Source organism: Thamnophis elegans, chromosome 7, assembly GCF_009769535.1.
Source record: "Thamnophis elegans isolate rThaEle1 chromosome 7, rThaEle1.pri, whole genome shotgun sequence".
NCBI lineage: Eukaryota > Metazoa > Chordata > Lepidosauria > Squamata > Colubridae > Thamnophis > Thamnophis elegans.
In genome coordinates this window covers 58,518,089-58,539,456 of record NC_045547.1, presented here as the reverse complement: position 1 = coordinate 58,539,456, position 21,368 = coordinate 58,518,089, and the positions used below count along the sequence as shown (strand labels likewise).

General features: G+C 44.2%; 1 protein-coding gene across 1 annotated transcript in view; it reads right to left on the bottom strand.

Annotated features, from left to right (window-relative positions):
• ST7 (suppression of tumorigenicity 7) overlaps positions 1-21,368 on the bottom strand; it is a 125,246-nt gene that overhangs the window by 4,066 nt on the left and 99,812 nt on the right. The window contains 2 exon segments of the mRNA XM_032221243.1: positions 1,344-1,494; positions 20,715-20,817. Coding sequence (XP_032077134.1) covers positions 1,344-1,494; positions 20,715-20,817 — 254 coding nt within the window.

Genomic DNA, 21,368 nt, shown 5'->3' with positions numbered 1-21,368 from the left:
ACTATCTGCTCTATAGGCTTGGTGTTCCCTGGAAGTCTTTCATCAAAGTATATCCAAGTGTGATGCTGTTTACTTGAAGCTCAAAGCTTTAAAATTAAAGCTCAAAGTTGGTCAAATGCTGCTACCAGCTGAGCAGTTCCAGCAAGAGTTCCGGTGTCTGGCACTGAACTGCAACATGTTTCTTAAGACTGTTGACCATTTGTGGAACTGCCATTATCCAGTAAAATAGGCATTCAGGTCAGATCTGCATTTACATCTGCCTTGATTTGGAGTATTCCAATTTAATTTAGTAAACTTAAGAAAAGTCTTCTAACTTACTGACAATATTTTTCTATTGTGCAAATGACATATATCTTATATTGTATACAGGTTGTCAACTTAACCATTTGGTCACCAAAGATATGACTATACTGAAAAAGTGATTTATGACTGGCTCTTCCATTTCTGTCTCAGTGTCCCTGCAGTCACATGTCTGTGATTGAGGCACCTGGCAACCATTGTGCATTTATGATTATCAGTGTTGCACAGTCATGGGATCACTATGTGTAACCTTCCAGGCTGCTTCCAACAAATGAAATCAATGGGAAAGCCAGCAGGGAAGGCCACAAATTGCAGTCACGTTGATTTCTTGCTTAACAACTGCAATTATTTGCTTAACAACCTCAGCAAAAAAGCTCAAAGAATGGGGTAAGATCTTATGATGCTTTTCTCAAGCATATCTATATACCATGTTTTCCTGAAAATATGACCTGTCCTGAAACATGGTGAGGCTGGGAGGCATGCGAGCTGGGGGCGGAACAGGCGCTCGCGCAATCACCATCTCCAACCAGGCAGAGCTCCATGCAGGGGTTATCCCGAATGTGCCAAGCCACTGGAGCTGGGGGGCGCACAGAGTGCCATGTGGCTGGCGCCTTAGGGATACCTCCTAGGTCAGTGAATGGCGCTCTGCCCGGCTGGAGAGAGGGTTTGCCGGGCGGCTGCTCATGAGTGTGGTCACCTCATGGCTGCTTCACCCCTGAGGCTGTGCCGGCTCTTTGGAAGCCCACTCGCAAGGGAGCAGCCGCCCGGCAATCTCAAAATAATAAGCCCTCCCCTGATAATAAGGCCCAAGCCATATTTTGTGGGTCAAAAGAAAATAAGACCCTGTCTTATTTTCAGGAAAACACAGTATAAATTATTACATTGTTTCAACTAAAAACATGCTCAGGCATTGTATGATTAAATAGTACTTCGAACTGAGCAGAAAGAAATTTTAACTTAGGTGCTACTTTGCAAAGAAAAATATTTAAAAGCATTCAACATTCACTTCCTGTCAAATGCTTCTAAGAAAGTGAACTACTTACTGCCTTCCCACGTACAGTGTAAGAGATTCAGAGCCCCTTCAACTCTTTTCCAATGCTGAAGGTGAAAGAAAGCGTAAGCAATTGCTTCACTGTCGCCTCGCTTCAAAATATGTTCAGGGGGTAATATTAAGCTTTTCATTTCTAGGAGATACTATAACAGAAAAACAGCAAGCATACAGTCATAATCCAGACATAAAAGGAAAATATAAGTATACTCCAGTCCCGTCCCCCCCCCCCCCCGGTACTGCATATTGTTCAGCTGCAAAATTTTATTATCTACATTTTCATCCACTACTTTTGATAATAAATTTCTCATATATCTTAAATGCTAAAATATACCAGCAAATTGCAAGTACCATATTCTTAATCTCTTTACAGATAGCAGAAAACAAGAAACAGCTCTCTCTTTTAAAAGATATAGGAAAAGTTATTTTTAAATCCAAAGCATTATCCAAAAAACCTTTTGTACAAGACATTGCAAGAACATACATTGGGTTAATAGTTTTCTACAAAATATAGGTCAAGGTAAAATTATGCATACTGTCATATCTTCCTCAATCTGATTCCTTAGAAAAGAAAGACCCTCAACTCCATTTGGTTGAAATGAAAGGCTCTTTTATTAAAAAGATGTTGGCTGCAGCAAAGTCAAGCTAGCTCTGGGTTTCCCATGCTCAAAAGATACAAAAATGTTTCCCCTCATCCCAGCCCTCCCCCTGTGATCAGTCTTTCTTCAGCCAATCGGAACTCGCCAAAGTGTTTTGAGAATGCTGAGACATTTTGGGTAATCCACATTCTTTCTTAGGGTACCTGGCATTGGATTCTGGTACAAACTGATTCCAAACTTCCCTGATCTTTATCACCTGTCATTCCCCTCTCCCTATTTTCCATCACATATACACACAGCTCTATTGTCCATCTATCCTCCCTCCCCCCTTCTAGCCTTTGATGGCAGAATGCCACTGGGGTGCCAAGCCAAGATTGGCAGATCTGACATTCTTCCCCCCCTTGACAGAAACATTAGTCCTGGACAGGGGAAAAAAAGAGGAGACAGACAGACAAACAGAAAGTCTCTAATTAGCAAATAGTTCACGGAGGTTTATCTGAGTACTGTTCATGAAATTTGATAACCAATCTGGAAGCTTTAATATGTTGGGAATTGACCCATTCAGTCTCTGAGGAAGGGAAGTCTTTCCTTGCTACCATTGTATATGGGAGTCCAAAATGTCCTTGACATCAAAGTGTTGCTTTCCCTTGATCATAATGGGGTCAACTCAGGGGTGGTTATAACTCAAGGCATAGGGAAGTTGTGATCTCTGGTTTCAATAGGCTGCAATGAAACATTGGGTAAACCAGTCTGAGCATTTAGCTCAAGTTCAACAGTCCCTGGGTTAATAATCCTTTTTATGTGGAAAGGTTGTTAGGGAGGTAATCCTAGTCTTGGGTTGGATATATATATATCTGTCACCTTAAATGCTCAAGTGAGATGTGATTGGATGCTGTTGCTTTAATCAGCCATAAGAGGGAGTAGGAACTACTACTGTTTGTTCCTAGTTGTATGTTCTCAGTGCTTGTTATTGGAGTTGAGTACTGTCTACATGGTGAATCATGAGTTGAGCATCTGTAAACCAACGTGTTGTGTCATAGACTGTGTATATAGTTCAAGACTACTTATCACTTGTTTTGGAGAATGTTTATCCTACTTTATTTTTGTTAATGCAAGTAAAGTTATCCTTTTTAACCATTTTAACTTCGGCGGCTATGATTGATAGTGTGACTATTCAGCAGCACATTCCTTGCTATCTTCTGCTAATCAAATCTAGTCTCCTAAAGAAGATATACTTAACATTGGTTATGGGCCCAGAGTACCATTAGTAGCAATAGGGGAGCTGGAGTCGCTGCACACTATCATATCCAGATAGCTGTTTGTGATAACAAACTATGAAGATGGCGCACGAACAAGCAACAAATTTGTCATTGGTCATCCGGTTGGGTGGCACAAACTATGTTTCCTTGTCCACAAAGTGCAGTCTGCTCTTGCGTAGAGAAGGGCTATGGGATGTTCTGCAGAACCCGCCAGATGTATCTTACCTGGGATCCACAGGATGATGATGATGCCAAGAAGATAGTGGAGTTTCACCATGCCAATGAACGAGCGATGTGTATCATTGGACTAACATTAGCTAACCAACAACTGGTTCATATTCGTGGTGAAGACTCAACTGCGAGGCGTTGGGGTACTTTAAAGAGGATTTATGTACGTGACACTTTGGGTGCGCATATTTATTTTACATGTAAACTGTTCAGAACACGGCTCCAGAAAGGTGGAGATATGTTAGCTCATTTGAACTTTATGAAAGCAGTTTTCCAGGAGCTACATGAAAAGGAGTTGGCTTTTTCTGAGCTACACCAGGTCTACATTACTCTTTCTTAGCTGGATGAAAGCTATGATGAATTTGTATTGTTTGAAGTTCTAACCCAACAGGACCTAACATTAAATGATGTGACTTCGCGACTGTTGGAAGAGTCAAGAAGAAGAGTAGAAAGAGAACAAATGAGAGAGAAACAACCTGAGAACATGGGTTTAGCTCCATCTGCATATACTGTTAGAAAATGTTTTGCTTGAGGTGCTAGGGGGCATATAGCTAGGTTTTGTAAAAAGGGGAAATCACAGAACACCAGAGAAACTAGGAAGAATACTAACCTTCATTTGGCTAAGTCGGGAAATGCACCAGTAACCCACGATTTGTGGATAATTGATAGTGGAGCATCACTGTGCTTCACTAGAAATTTCATCAAAATGTCAGTGTCAGCCTCCACTTTGCTGCTGCTTCGGCTGCCATTGAAACGGGGAGGGGGGCATGGTATTTGGGAGGGGACTCTTTGTTGTGCTGGAGGAAGATTCTAGATTTTGAACTATCCACCTTACTGCGCATGTGGAGGAGTGTTTCCCGCCAAGGCCGACGGACTAGCATTCCATCCTGGTGATGCCTTTTGAAGTTATCTCACACCTGACAATTGGGAGAATTATGATTGGACTGTGCACAGGATGCCAAGGGGAGGGGAATGAATTATACAATATATTATTCGCTTTCGCGCCTAAATAACCAGTCTTTGCTTAGCTTCGCTTCTATTCATTTATAATTAGTAAAAGTACACTTGATTTCTACCAATGGAGTCCTGTGATTTTCTTTCCTGATTTTTGAATGAAGAAGGGCTGACAATTAAGTGAAGACTCACCTCCACCCCACCAGGAGCTACAACCTACCGAGAGGGGTGTTCTCACAAGAAGAAAAATAATGTCTTTGTATGTGAGTGATCAAGAGGAAACTGAAGGGGCGGCAGCAGAACCATCTTTAACTGAAAGGCTGGCTGGTCTAAGGGTGGAAGAGCCTACTGTTCGTCCCCGATGGACTTTGGGTGTGGGACAAAAAGAGGAGTCGGAGGAGTTGGATGCGGGAGTCACGAGAAGTAGACCGAAAAAAACCCCAGCAGAATGGGGTGACGCTGGGGAAGAGGATTACAAATTGTCCCACGCCATGCGGCTCCTCGAGGAAGCTATGTCTGAATGCAAGAGCCATAGAAGAGCAGTGGAAAGGGAGCAAGCTGAAGAGTTTGAGCAAAGGTACTCCATGCACAGGTTAAGGAAGGGTGAAGAGGCCGAAGGGGGTTGGGAGCAAGGAAACCCAGAATCAGCCTCCCACCCAGCTAGGGCCGCTCAAAGAGTAGGGGGGCCCCAGGCGACGCCAAATGGCAAAAGTCCCTCCCTTAACAGTAAAATATAATGGCGATCCAAAAAATTTAGGGTTGTTTATCATACAGGTCTGGAACTATATGGAGATTTATGGCCCGGATTTAGAAACTGATGATATGAGAGTAAGGATGGTTTTACTCTCATTGGAGGAAAAAGCGGCCGAATGAATGGTGGGCTTACACCAATGCAATTCCCCTCTCCTGAGGAATTTATGGCTGCAATGAAGAGGAGGTTTGATGACCCGCTGATTGAGAAACACGGGAAGGTGAAATTTATGGCCCTAAAGTAGGGAAATAGACCGGTGGCTGAGTACATTCAGGAGTTTCAACAGCTGTCAGCCTATATGAGGGGATGGTCAGAAGACGCTTTGTTAGATCAATTCGCTGGAGGGTTGAATGAAAAAAAATTACCAACAGTGTGTTAACAGACACCTTCCCCGCCGAGTGACTGTTTGGTATGAACACGCAGCAGATGTTGAGTTAGATTTGGCCAGACTTCAATGCATGAAAGAGGGAGAAGCGGAGAAATCGCCCCCCCCCCCATCGCCCCAAAAAGCCCCCCCTGCGCCAGAAGTGAAGGGAAGGGAAGGGAAGCTTCGCCGGCAAGGCCAAGCCTTTCACGTGCTTCCGCTGCAGAAAGGAAGGCCATCGCGCCATGAATTGCCGCGTTAAAATGGCTCAGACTGCTCCACCCCCTCCCAGAAGAGAGGGGAGGGCAAGCAAGGCCCCGGGCAAGAAGAGAGTGGCTGCGTGCACTGCTGAAAGTGTCCCCCAGAATTTCCTGCCGGAGAAGGAGGAGGGTGACGTTAGCTCCAGCTCGTCTGACGAATCAGATGACGACCGCTTGCATCGTTGGGTGAGTTTAAACAAAGGCCGCATGCTGATCCCTATTGAACTAAGGGTGCCACCTGCTGGCGAGACTGAAAAGCTTTTAGCTCTGCTGGATTCTGGCTGTTCTCGCTGTATGATTAGTCTGGCAATGGTGGAAAAACTGGGTTTGAAGTTGAGGACTTTAAAAACCCCTATTGTTTTTTGCCAAATTGATGGTTCTAGTGCGGGAGGGGGCCCTGCTCATTTTTCTACTGAGCCTTTAGAGATGAAGATGAGGTCCCATCAAGAATTAATCACTTTTATTGTGGCACCTGGCATGGACCAGCCCCTTATTTTAGGACTCCCCTCGCTTCGTAAATGGAACCCTTGCATTAACTGGAGGAAGGGGTGGTTATGCATTCGCACTAGCACGACCCCTGAAAGGGAGGTTGAGACCCCAGACCCTGCTGATTCCAACCCCACTTTGGCAGCCAGGGGGCAGGAGATGATCGAAGGGGAAGAGAAAATTCCGAAGGAATATTGGGATCTGAGAGGAGTATTTAGTGAGAAATCTTCTGATAAGCTCCCCCCCCCACAGACCCACTGATTGCACCATTGATATTTTGTCTGGAGTGACGCTTCCCAAGTCCCAGATATATTCTATGTCTCCTAGGGAGATGGAGGAAATGAGGAAATTCATTGACAAGAACTTGGAGAGGGGTTTCATTGAACCGGCTAGACACAAGGTGGCAGCTCCTGTGCTATTCAGAGAAAAGAAAGATAGCTCTCTCAGTTTATGTGTTAATTTCAAAAATTTAAATATTATCTCTGCCCAGAACCTCTATCCGTTACTACTGATGAAGGACATGCTGGCCCAACTGGACAGGGCCGCATTTTTAATAAACTGGATTTGTGGGAAGCATACTATAGAGTCTGTATTAAGGAGGGAGACGAGTGGAAAACAGCTTTCAACTGTCCCCTTGGCTGTTTCCAGTTCCGTGTGATGCCATTTGGGCTGCAGGGGGCGCCTACGGTTTTCATGCAATTGATTAATGAGGTGTTGCATGACCATCTTTACAAAGGCGTTATCGTATATTTAGATGATATCCTTATTTACACGCAAACATGTGAGGAACACGTAAAGCTGGTTCATACAGTGCTGAAGAAGCTTCGAGCCGCGGAGCTTTATGCCAAATTGTCCAAATGTGAATTCCATCAAGAGAAGGTGGACTACCTAGGCTATCATATCTCCCACGCAAGTGTGGAGATGGACCCCGCTAAGGTCAAAGCAGTCACTGAGTGGGAGGCCCCTTGTACACGCAGGCAGTTGCAGAAATTTTTGGGATTTGCCAATTTCTATCGCCAGTTCATCCCTTCTTTTGCTAAGATAGCTCTTCCCATTACTAACCTATTGAAGTCTAAAGGTGGGCTGAAACCCAGACCTAGCAAGCCATTGGATTGGACCATGGAATGTCAAGCTGCCTTCAAGAAATTAAAATGACTTTTTGCCGAGGAACCGTCCTGAAGTACCCGGACATGGACACACCATTTGTGGTTCAGGCTGATGCCAGCGACGTGGCGGTAGGGGCCGTGTTGCTTCAGGCCAATGATCAAGGTAACTTGCAACCCTGCACATACACCTCTTGCAAACTCACTGACACAGAAAGACATTGGGCCATCTGGGAGAAGGAGGCGTTTGCTGTTCGTTGGGCTTTGGCCACATGGCGCCATTTTCTGGAAGGCGCTAAGCACCCGTTCGAGGTGTGGACTGACCATAAGAATTTAGAAGCTTTGAGAACTCCCCGGAAACTTTCTCCTAAGCAGATGCGCTGGGCTCAGCATTTCAATCGTTTTAATTTCACCCTGAAATACATTCTGGGTGGTAAGAACTTCATGGCTGATGCTTTGTCCAGACTTCCTCAGTACAACTGTTCAAAGCTCAGCGTGGTCCAGCCGATCATTCCCACGTCAAGTCTTGCTGCTCCTGTGGTTACTAGACATCAGGCACGTTCTAAAGTAGAGATGTCCCAGGATTTTCTCTCCAATCTCAAGAACGCCCTCACTCATGATGAATGGTTCCAGCAGCATGTAAATGAATGCACCATGAGGGATGACTTGCCATGGATTGGGGCAAAACTTTACGTCCCTGCATCTCTTCGTCTGGTGGTTCTCCAACGGGCTCATGATTCCTGGTGGGGCATTTTGGTTTCGTGAAGATGCTGCATCTTGTGAAACGGCAGTTTTGGTGGCCTTTGAAAAAGGACATTGAACTTTATGTGGTCAGTTGTCCCATTTGTGCTGCTGCTAAACACCCGCCAGGGAAACCGCAGGGTTTGCTCCAGACTGTGGCTCGCCCTGTCGCCCCATGGAAGGAAATTTCTATGGACTTCATTGTCGAACTCCCTGAGAGCCAGGGGCACACTGTCATCTGGGTGGTCACCAACTTCTTCTCCAAACAAGTCCACTTCATCTCTTGCCCCAAGATTCCATCTGCTAAGACTCTCGCAAAAATGTTCATCTCTCACATTTACCGCTTACATGGGGTGCCTGACCGCATCATTTCGGATAAGGGTGTGCAGTTCACCTCCGTGTTCTGGAGGGAATTTCTTAAGCGGATTAACATACAGAGTAACCACCATCCACCCAGGGCTTAAGCTCCGCCCACCACCCTCAGACTAATGGGGCTTGTGAGAGGACTAATTCTGTTCTGGAGCAGTATTTACGTTGTTTCATCATTCAGCAGACAACATGTGTCTTTGATTTGATTTGATTTGATTACATTTATATGCTGCCCTTTTCCCCCGAAGGGGACTCAGGGCAGCTCACAATTCAAATCAGGGAAGGGGGATACAGACAGGAAATAAAAAGATGAAACATAACAATACATAAATTAAAAACACACAACAGTCATACCATTCAAGATGGGGGGCAACAGCTCTTTAGCCCCAGGCCTGTCGGAACAGCCAGGTTTTAAGGGCTTTGCGGAAGGCCTGGAGGGTGGTGAGGGTTCGAATCTCCACAGGGAGTTCGTTCCAGAGGGTCGGAGCAACCACAGAGAAGGCTCTCCTCCGGGTAGTCGCCAGTCGGCATTGGCCGGCGGATGGAATTCGGAGGAGGCCTAATCTGTGGTATCTAATCGGTCTATTGGAGGTAATTGGCAGCAGGCGGTCTTTGGCGAACGGATGGAAGCTAAGGGCATCTGGTGAAGGTACTGCACACTGTGTATGTATAAAGGAGCAGTTACATATGTTATATGTGCCAAGACTTAAGTTTAATTTACTTTCCGTAAGAGCTTTAGTCAATATTGGCTACACAATAACATTTAGGGGAGATATATGTATTATAGAGAAAGCAGGTACAAAGGTTACTGCTAATTTGAGAAATGGTTTATATGTAATGTCTGATGCACATGTAGTTAATTCGGGGTATACAAATGTTAAACCGCATGATGAATGTGTACATTTGTTACATAGGCATCTGGGGCATATTAATTTTAAAGCATTACAGCAAACTGCTAAATTAGCAGAAGGAGTTAAATTAAAGCCATGTAATAAATATATAAACTGTAATGTTTGCAATAAGGAAAAAAGTAAGGCTACTCCTGCAAACAGACTGAACGGTTTTAAAACTAAGAAACCTTTAGAGGTTGTATTTGCCGATTTAATTGGTCCTATGAAACAAAGTATCGGAGGTGCTCGTTATGTATTAAATATTATGGACCACTATTCTAGATATGGTTTCTGCTATTTACTAAAGGACAAAACAGAAACGTTCCAGCATTTTATAACTGGATGAAATTTGCTGAGAGGAAAACAAAACTTAAAATAGTTACCATTGTAACTGATAATGGAACTGAATTTATAAACCAGAGTTTTCAAACTATGCTTAAGCAAACTGAAATTGAGCATAAACGTGCCGCTCCTTATAGGCCACAACATAATGCGTTTGTGGAACAGAGAGGACAGTCATTACAGACAATGGTACGGACAATGTTGTCAGATTCAGACGAACTATGGGGGGAGGCAATGATGTGTGACAACTATATTCTTAACAACGTAGTTAATGCATCTACTGGTGAATTACCATTTACTAGGTGGCATGGCAAGAAACCTGACCTTAGCTACCTACACACGTTCAGAGCTCCTGCATGGGTTCATATTCCTGCACAAGTTAGGCTAAAGGGACAACATCAAGCTCGACAATTAATATTCGTGGGTTATAACTCTAACCACAGATCATATAGGTTTTGGGAGCAAGGCACAACTAAGGTGTACCATAGTGCTAATGCTAAATTTCTAGAGAATGTTGGGTGGAATAGACTAGAAATCAATGATGAAGTAGTCATTTAGACCCAAGTAGACCATGAGAATAGGATAGAAATACCACAATCAAGTGATGAAGGGAAGGTGTCTACTCAGGAGGAGGAGGTAATAAAGCAGGAGGACGTTCAACAGGATAGTCCACCTATAAGCCCTGAGTTATCCAGACGTTCAACTTGAGTAACTCGGCCACCTGACAGATATCAGGCATCTATTGCATGTCAGGTGAACAAGGTGCCTGCTACCTACCATGAAATGACTATATATCCCACTGAGGATCAAAAGGTATGGCAATCTGCAATGGATAGGGAATTTAAGTCATTGCAGGATCTAGGAGTGTTTGAAAATGCTCAATTACCTTCAGGTAAACACGCAACAGGCTGCAAATGGATATATAAACTTAAAACTGGAATGGATGGGACTGTAACGTATAAAGCTAGGTTGGTTGCTCAGGGATTTGATCAGTCAGCTAATGACTACGATGAAGTTTTTGCTCCTAGTTTGAAAGCAACCACATTGTGCGCAGCATTAGTATGGGCAGTGAAACAGAAGTATGTAGTGTACCATTTGGATGTGGAAACTGCATATCTGCATGCACCGCTGCAGCATACCATATACATGAAAAGGCCATTGGGGTTGAAAGCCGTAGAAATTACTGATTGCTGGAGATTGAAGAAGAGTCTTTATGGCTTGAAGCAATCAGAATTCGAGTGGAATCAGTGTATAGTTAAAGCATTGACTAAAATAGGGTTTAAGGCTGGTATGGCTAATCCTTGTTTGTTTAAAAATAATAACAATGGCACAGTTTCATTATTACTATTATTTACTGACGATATAGCCGTAGTAACAAAAACTGAACAAAAGGCTATTAGAATCATTTCACTTTTATAGAAGCAATTTAATATTAAAAATCTTGAAGAGATTCGGCAGTATCTCGGATTGAGAATAGTAAAAACAAGAGGAAGATTTAAAATATCGCAAACAGAGAAGATTAATCAGTTACTTAAGAATTTTAGGATGGAATTATGTAAACCATCAAAAACCCTGATGAGTCAGGAGTTTAGCAATGTTGATGTAAAGAGTCCTATTTTGATAAAGGATTGCATCAATCATTGATTGGTAGTTTGTCCTATCTCAGCAACTGGTTGAGACTTGATATATCATATAGCGTGAACCAGTTAGCCAGATTCAGCACAGAACCAACTGAAAGACACTGGCAAGCTGTGAAAAGAATATTAAGATATTTGAAACACACAATGTATTATGTGTTGTATCTAGAACCTACTGATGATTTTAGGTTGTCAACCTATGCCGATGCAAGTTTCGCCACAGATATTAATACACAGAAGTCAACTTCTGGTATTGTTGTGATTTTAGGTAAAGCACTAATTGGATGGAGGTCTATTAGGCAAAAACACAATAGCCTATCAACAATGGAGGCTGAATTTTCCTGTTTATCATTATTATGTACAGACATAATTTGTTATAAACAATTGTTAATAGATATGGGATTACTGAAATAGAGCCGATCATTGTTCATGAGGACAACCAGGCAGCTATGCAGCTGGCTACAAATCTTGCAGTAAAAACCAGAACTAAACATACGGACTTGCGATATCTGAATATGTGACAGAGTATTCAGAGTAAAATGATTGTATTGGAATATTGTATGTCTGAACACAATATAGCTGACTATTTCACTAAGGCACAAGGTGCTATAAAACACAAGTGTTGTGATGACTATGGACTAAGAATGTGAGGTATGTATATATACATTGGCAACCCAAGGGGGAGAATGTTAGGGATGTAATCCTAGTCTTGGGTTAATCAGCCATAAGAGGGAGTAGGAATTACTACTGGTTGTTCCTGGTTGTTCCTGTATGTTCTCCGTGCTTGTTATTGGAGTTGAATACTGTATATTGGATGGTGGTTACTCTGTATGTTAGTTACCTGTCTACATGGTGAATCGTGAGTTGAGCATCTGTAAACCAACATGTTGTGTCATAGGCTGTGTATATAGTTCAAGACTACTTATCACTTGTTTTAGAGAATGTTTATCCTACTTTATTTCTGTTAACACAAGTAAAGTTATCCTTGTTTTAACTTGGGCAGCTGTGATTGATAGTGTGACTATTCAGCAGCACATTCCTTGCTACCTTCTGCTATTCAACTCTAGTCCCCAAAAGGAGATATACTTAACAAAGATCCAACATATTTTGGGCCCAATTTTTTGGACAGTGGTCTAGATTGTAAGAATTTGGTAGATACATAGACCTTTTCTCCCACTATAAAGTCCTTGGCTACCAGCCAGATATTCTGTAGTAGGGTGACCTACTCTTTCAGTGATCGGGGGGGGCCTAAGGCACCTCAGGGATGGATACAAAGTCCTGTCCTGTGGCCACTTTAAATGGAATTAACCTGGTGCTGTTGAATTATTCTAGGTGACTCCAGTGAAAAGGAAAAAGTTTTCCCAATTGTCTTGTTAGTAATTAATGTAGCAACTGAGATACTGCTCCAACAGATAATGAAACACCCGTTTTTACATTCACAGACACCATTAGTAGCCCGATGATGCGAGGAGCTGAGCCCAAGTGGTCCCCAAGAGTTTTAGGGACTCCTGCCAAAACTGTGACATGAATTGGACTCTGCAATCTGAGATTATTCTTGCTAAAGCACTATGCAGCTGGTGGATGTGCTGCATGAAAAGCTTAGCCAATGTGCGAGCAGAGGGGATATTTTTGACAGAGTATAAAGTGCACTTGTTTGGAAAACAAGTCAGTTATCACCCAAATTACTCTATTGCCCGAACTTTCGGGCAGTTCTACTATAAAATCCATTGATATCTCTTTCCATGTGGCTTTAGGTTCTGCTATTGGCTGGAGAATCCCTTGTGTCTTCCCTTGTCACTTCTTGGTGGAGGCACAAATAGGGCAGCTACATAACTCCTTATGACCTTCTTCAGTGATGGGGACCAAAATTGCCACTTGATAAGGTGTAGAGTTTTTACAAAGCTGAAGCACTTTTGATTCATGGCTTTTGTGTAGAACCATTAACTGTTGGCTCTATGGTATGTATAGCTTGGCCCCTACTCTAGCTAGACCATCTTACATTGTACATTCACCCTTTCTTTTCCTCCAAAGCTGCTTTTAACACACCCTTTAGATCACTGGATATTTTGGTTTTCATTTTGGCCTGTGCCCAGGAAGTGGATAACTACCCTAATCACCTCTGGCTTTGAACTATTATTGTATTGCAACAGACTGCATAAAGCATCTACTATGAATTTTTCGTCCCCCTGGGAGGAAGCAGTTAAAGTACTGAGTCCAACAAACTTGTTTGAGCAATAACCTCCAGAGTAGGTTGGGGTTAGTGCCTCCAGATTCTTATGGTCAGTCCATATTTCAAATGGGGTTTTTCCCTCCTGCTAGGAAATGGCTCCAAGTTAGAGAGCCCAGTGCACCACATAGGCTTCCTTCTCCAAAACTGCCCATTCCACTTTCTGTCTCGTTAAATTATGTAAAAGTGCAGGCGCATGGCTGTAGGATCCCCTGCTTTTTTTCCTGCAGAAAAACCATGCCCACTGCTACATCATTGGCATCAGTCTGAATGATGAAGGGAGCATTGGGCTCTGGGTGTTTCAACACCGGCTCCGCCACAAACAGGCACTTAAGTTTTTTTAATGTGGCTTGTTATTGCATAGTCCATTTAAGTGGCTGGCTGGGCTTGGACTTTCCCTCCCCTTTTGTCTTTAGCAGGTTGATGATGGGGAGGGCCATCTGGGTAAACAAGGGAATGAATTGGTGGCAAAAGTTCACAAAACCCAGGAAGCATTGTAGTTGCTTCGAGGTGCAGGGACGAGTCCACTCTAATACTACCTGCACCTTTTCAGGGTCCATCTCTATCCCTCATGGGAAATGCAGTAGTCCAGGTAATTAATTTTACTCTGATGAAATTCACATTTTGATAACTTGGCATATAGTTTGGCCACTCAAAGTTTTTTCGATCACAGCTTACTAGTTTTATATGTTCTGCCATTTTCTCAGTGTAGAATAAAGCATCATCCGGTAGACTAGCTCTCCCTTTTCAGGTGCTCATGCAGCACTTTGTTTCTTATCTGCATGAACACAACAGGGCCCCCGTGGAGACCAAAAGGGAAGACTCAGAATTTGAAACATTCTAGTGGCAACTGAAAACCATTTTCCACTCATCTCTGCCTTGATCCTAACCTGGGGTTAGGATCTACATGGGGCTGTGCAGGTTATCATGGGGGTACCTAGGTGCTCCCATGTTGTGCCCCTTTTAGGCGTCCTGCACTAGTTGTCTGTTGTCTTCCGGGTGCAATTCAAGGTACTAATTATGACCTTTAAAGCACTCCATGGCTTAGGCCCATGATACCTGCGAGACCACCTACAGCCACCAGTAGCCTCCCACCGTCCAGTGCGATCCCTCACAGTTGGCCTCCTCAGGGTGCCGTCAGCCAGAGAGTGTCGGCTAGTGACCCCCAGGGGGAGAGCCTTCTCTGTGGGAGAGCCTTCCCTCTGGAATGAGCTGCCCTCAGAGCTTCTTATAATCTCCGACCTCCGGTCCTTCCGGCGCACCCTAAAAAGTTGGCTTTTCAGCAAGCCAGCCTGGCCTGAACAAAATAAAATAAATGATTGATTATTGTTAATTTTAATCAAATTTTAAATGTTATTGTTAATCTTAATTGGGTTTGTTTTTTGGATACTCTATTTATTTTTTAACTTTTGTAATATGTGTTTTTTTTAAATGTTGTACGTCGCCCTGAGTCCTTGGGAGAATAAACAGAACAGAACAGAACCTGGCAGTGTGCCTCCTGCAAATCCAATTTAGTGAAGACCTTCCCCTTGGCCAAATGGGCTAGAATGTCCTTCATCAAGGGGATGGGGAGACATTTTCCACGCAGACAGCATCAAACCCCGATAGTCACAACACCAACAAAGGGACCCATCCTTCTTTTCCCTAAATAGTAACAAGGCAGCTACCCTCAGTCTGGTGGGCTGTATGAAACAATGCTTCAGGTTTTTCTCTATAAAAGTGCGTAGTTCCTCCAATTCCCAGGGGTCAGGGCATACAGCTTAGGTTTGGATAGTTTGGCCCACAGTAAGATTTCTATGGAACAAGCGGTTGGCTGGTGAGGTGGGAGTGTGACTTCTTTTCACTGAACACGCCCTGTATGATTGCCTTAGGGCCGGTCTTTGGCAGCTGCTCCCACCTCACTTTTTGGTTTTGCCCGCAGCAGCTTAAGAGTAGGATTTTTATGGTCCTTCTCCCTTCCTCCTTTGCAGCTGGCCCACTGGATCTTTAGCAACTCCTTCCTCCAGTTCACACAGGGCTTCCACTTCAGAAGTCAAGAGGGTCCTAAAACAAGGGGTTTCTCCATGCCAGGGGCCACAATAAAGCTCAGGGTCACTGTGTGCGCCCATCCTCACCTCTATTGGCTCAGTGATAAATGTTGCTGGCCACTGAGCCATCCAACTGGCAAAAAGCTATGGGCACTTTAACATGTCTGAATCTCATGCCCAGTTTCTCAACCAGGGCAAGGTTAACTAGACATCTGGTGCACCCAAGTCCAAGAGGCTACTAGCCTCCCTTTGCAAGCCAAGGATTGAACCACCAGGTCTATGGGGATGGTCACTGGGTTGCCCAGATGACTTTCCAAGGGTTCATCATTGTAGTCTGATTTATAGATACTTTATTTGTATGCCGCCCTTTTCCCTGAGGGGACTCAGGGAGGCTCACAATTCAGGGGGAGGGAAGGACAAACAAGTTACAAACATGAAGACAATACATCATTAAAAAAGCACAACAGTCATACTATTCGAGTGGGGTTGGAGTCTTTAGCCCCAGGCCTGTCGGGACAGCCAGGACTTAAGAGCTACGCGGAAGGTCTGGAGGGTGGTGAGGGTACGAATCTCCACGGGGAGTTGGTTCCAGAGGGTCGGAGCAGCCACAGAGAAGGCCCTCCTCCGGGTAGTCGCCAATCGACACTGGCCGGCTGATGGAATTCGGAGGAGGCCTAGTCTGTGGGATCTAATTGGTCTAGTGGAGGTAATTGGCAGTAGGCGGTCTCTCAAGTACCCAGATCCAATACCATGAAGGGCTTTGTAGGTGACAACTAGCACCTTGAAGCGTACCTGGAGATCAACAGGCAGCCAGTGCAGCTCGCGGAGGATAGGTCTTACGTGGGTGAAACGAGGTGCACCCACGATCGCTCGTGCAGCTGCATTCTGGACCAGCTGAAGCTGCCGAATACTCTTCAAGGGCAGCCCCATGTAGAGCACATTGCAGTATTCCAGCCTAGAGGTCACAAGGGCACGAGTGACTGTTGTGAGAGCCTCCCGGTTCAGGTAGGGACGCAACTGGTGCACCAGGCGAACCTGGGCAAATGCCCCCCTTCTCACTGCTGGCAAATGGTGTTCAAAGGTCAGCTGTGGGTCCAGGAGGACTCCCAAGTTGCGGACCCTGTCTGAGGGGCGTAGTATTTGACCCCCCAGCCTGAGAGATGGAACACTTGGCCAATTAGTGGGAGGGAAGCACAACAGCCACTCGGTCTTATCTGGATTGAGTACAAGCTTGTTAACCCCCATCCAGTCTCTAACAGCTTCGAGGCCCTGGCTCATCATGTCCATCGCTTCATTGAGTTGGCACGGGGCGGACAGATACAACTGTGTATCGTCCGCATACTGGTGGTATTTTATCCCGTGCCGTCGAATGATCTCGCCCAGCGGTTTCATGTAGATATTAAAAAGAAGGGGGGACAGGACCGAACCCTGTGGCACCCCATATGTTAGGGGCCTGGGGGTCGATCTCTGCCCTCCGACTAACACCGACTGTGACCTGTCCGAGAGGTAAGAGGAGAACCACCGTAAAACAGTGCCTCCCACCCCCACCTCCCGCAGTCGTTGCAGAAGGATACCATGGTCGATGGTATCGAAAGCCGCAGAGAGGTCAAGGAGTACCAGGATGGAGGCGTGGCCTCTATCCCTGGCTTTCCAGAGATCATCGGTCAATGCGACCAAAGCGGTTTCTGTGCTGTAGCCAGGCCTGAAGCCTGACTGGAATGGATCAAGATAACTGGCTTCCTCCAAGGACCGCTGGAGCTGAAAGGCCACCACCTTCTCGACAACCTTCCCCACAAAGGGGAGGTTGGAGACTGGATGGTAGTTGTTTAAAACAGCTGGATCCAAAGATGGTTTCTTCAGGAGGGGTCTCACCACCGCCGCCTTTAAAGCGGGGGGAAGGACCCCCTCCCGTAAGGAGGCGGCAACAACTGCCTGGACCCAGCCCCGTGTCACCTCCCTGCTGTTAACAACCAGCCAGGAGGGGCACGGGTCCAGCACGCATGTGGAGGCACCTACAGCTCTCATGGCCTTGTCCACATCCTCAGGGGTAACAGCCTGAAAATCAACCCAGCGATGACCTACCAGATTATCCCTTGTGCCTCGGCTGGTTCTGCAGAATTGGAGTCCAGGTCCGCCCGAAACCGAGCAACTTTGTCCGCGAGGAATTGGACGTAATCCTCAGCCCTGCCCTGCAAAGGATCACCCGTATCCCTCCTATTTAGGAGGGAACGGGTTATCCTGAACAGGGCGGCTGGGTGCGACTCAGCGGAAGCAATCAGAGAGGCAATGTGAGTTCTCTTTGACGTCCTGATTGCCCGGATGTACTCTCTGATGCAAGATGTTAAAAGTGCTCGGTTCGATTCGGATTTACTGGATCTCCATTGGTGCTCTAGGCGTCTCTTTGATTTGCTTCCTGCGGGACTGTCCATTGGCCAGTTGGCGTTCTCTCACCATCTTTGGGGGATGGGGTGCACTCTACAACCTCTATTCCCTTCAGGACTGTCTTGTGCGTTCTCTGTGGCAATTTTGCAAATTTTTTTGGCAGGAGTCAAAATTGCCTTCTGGGTTGTGTATGAAGCTCAGCAGTCAGCAGCTGACTGCCCCTCTTTCCCACACCTGAAGCAGCCAGAGAATCATCGGTCTGCTCAAATGCTGGCGGTTTTGGACCTCTTTTGTTTCAGGGAAGGATGTTCACTACCCAGGGCTCAGCCAGTATTTGGATTGTGCCAGGTCAATTTCTACTTCTTCTGCTAGGACATATCAGCCATGGAGGGTGTGGGGGGGCAGCCCTAGAGATACAGGTGTTGTAGACTTTGTTGCTTAACCCATCTTAGAAGCATCCGAACCATCTTCTGGCCAGTTAGCAAGCCAGGTTGCAAAACTCTTGGGTGTACTCAGTGTCTTCCTTGCTCCCTTGGCTGATGGTTTTTATGTGGTCTCTGGCTTTGCAATCGGCTAAGAGGTCTTCCAAAGGGTAGCCATGAAGTAGTCAAAGTTTCTCATCTCTGAGGCATCATTGTGGAGGATGACTATCTGTTCATCTGTGGTACCCTCCAATGCCATGGTCACGCACTGCACCTTGGCCCTTTTGGTGGCCATTTCTGGACCATACTCTTGCATGTATGACCAGACATGCACTAGGAAGAACCCCAACTTCTTTGGGTCTCTGTTGAACTTTAAGCCCAGGGCTAGTGTCTCTCCATTGCACTGTTGTTGCTACTATAGCCGGGGTAAGTGTCTCTCCCTTGGGCTTCTCTTCCCACTCTTCCTTTTTCCCGAGGGACCATGGCTGCAGTAAAGTCAAGCTAGTCGGGGTTTCCTGCAAACAAAAGATACAGAAAAATTTCCCTTAATCCGAGCCCCCCCGTCCCCCATAACAGTCTGTGTTCAGCCAATCGGAACGCGCCAAAGTGTTTTGAGAATGCTGAAATGTTTTGGGGTAATCCATATTCTTTCTCAGGGTTCCTGGCCTTGGATGCTGGTGCAAACTGGTTCTGAGCTTTGACTTCTCACCATATTTATTCTCAGTGTACTTGCTGCTTATATATATGGTATGCTACTCATTTCCACAACACCAGGTGGTTTACAGAGATGTAATATCGTAATTCGTAAAAAAACATATCATGATAACATGCACAAAACTTGAAAAATTCTGAGTGAGAAGACAGAAGGGCGGCATATAAATCTAATAAATCTCTATCTCAATCTCACATATTTTGAGTCTTCTTCTAAACTATATTATGGGTCAAATACAGAAAAGGAAATAGTGTTAGTGAAGCACTTTAATTCCCCTCTTCTTTTTGCAGTATGAAGGCCAGCATATAAAACGAACAACAAACAAACCTTTTAAGGATAGCTTTATAAGTAAATTTCAGAACAACTCACATTGTGAAATTCTGACTCTTACTTATGTAACATGAATAATGGAGCAGAGGTTTTAAATTCACATTTCTAGTTGAATTGACCAGCCACCTAAAAGAGTTTTACATTCTGATTAAAAGAACAAGGAAATGAAAAAAAAACAACCCATCACTTGTGAAAAGTCTTAATAGCTAAAGCTGGAAAGTCCCATAAAAGTTTGAAAGAAGAGGAGGAACACAGGAAGTATTACTCAAATTTAAAAAAAAACAGATCCTGAGGTTTAAAAAGATCTATGGGAAGATTTGGGCTACTGTAGTTGGTGCAACTGAGTGACAAAGACAGAAGACAGACCTGGAAGATTGTATTACAGAAGAAAAAGGGAAAAATACAATTGCACAGAAATTATTTTATATATATATGTCAAGCAGGTGAGTTTACAAATGCTGGCCTAATGCAAAAGCTTCAGCATCAAGAAGATGCATCACATTAGATAAATGATTTATTACTAAAAACACAAGATTTATCAAAATACATTTTAGCTGTAACAATAGCCATCCAAAAGGGGATGGAATCCAGTGCGAGCCAAGATCTTGAGAATGGAGAGATTTGTGATCTTGGAAGTTCTCTAAACACCACTTTGGGAAATTAAAATGAAACCTGACTGCCAACTACAATTTCTTCTCTTCATTGTTTGCCATATTGTATCCATCCCTATTTCATTTCTGATCCTATGATTGTTAAAATGAAGTCACATTCTTCCCCGGCCACATCCTTCTTGTTTTGCCAAAGTTCCTCCCTGAAAAATAACTTATGACTACTTTGGCTTCCAATAATGGCAGGTGATCACTGGCCCAGCAGATAGGATGCAACTATGGGATTGTATTTTTTTTTATCTCTATTGAACTCTTTAAATCTTATGAGTAAGCCAAGAGCTGTCTAAAACTACGCTGACAAGCTCACCCATGTTTATTCAGAAGAAAAACCAAGAGAATTGAATTTTATTCCCAACTTAATGCTACATGTCAATAATCAAAAGTTGTGTGCATATTTCTGTCAGCATTATATTTGATTAAAAGCACGACAAGAAATGTAGAGGACATCCAAAAAATTAATTATGAATGAGGAGAAAAGATGGCAAAAGTCGGAGACAAAAGAGAATGTTGCTCTAAGTGACTGGATTAGATTTTTTTTTCATATGAGGAGACACCATTTGGCAATTAAGTTTTGATTCTTATACCAAATAGTAATAGAGATTCACAACAACTCACTTTTGGCACATGTGGATTAAATTCTACTGCTCTGTGAATAGCTTCCACTGCATTCATTTCTGCTGTGCTTAGTCCTCTTCTTGAAGCTGCCTCTGGAGAAAACCTACACAGAAGAAAGAGAAGAGAAGCATGAAGATTAATTTTGGCATCGCCAAGAAACATAAAAGGAAGAACTAAGTCAAAGGGGTCTTTGAAATCAACTGAGCCCGTTCCCTTAGCTCTTATCAAACCTCCATGGCAAAAAAACCCCCATCCAAACAACTAAATTATAGAGATATTAAAAATCTCAGCAGAAGTCAAAAGCATGTTTGAAACTTATCACAATAATGTTCAAGCAGTCCATGTTCTGTTTCTGTCTGCCTGCTAATCTAAATTTATTTTATGTGTTTGCTTTTAAAATCTGGACCAAAATCTCCAAGCTGGGAGGGGGGGCATGGGGAGGTGTGAGAAAAAAAAATCCCAGTAAATTTATAAATTACATTTTAGGATGGCTTCAGGACTTCTCAACCCAATGCCATTGAGACAAGTTGAGTTGAAAGCCTGGTGCAGCAGCAGGAGATCTGCTCCCAGCTGTATCCATTCCTGACCATGTACCCAAACTGAGGGCAAATATTATCTGCCCCAGAGAGTGGAAGATGGGGGGAAAAAATACCC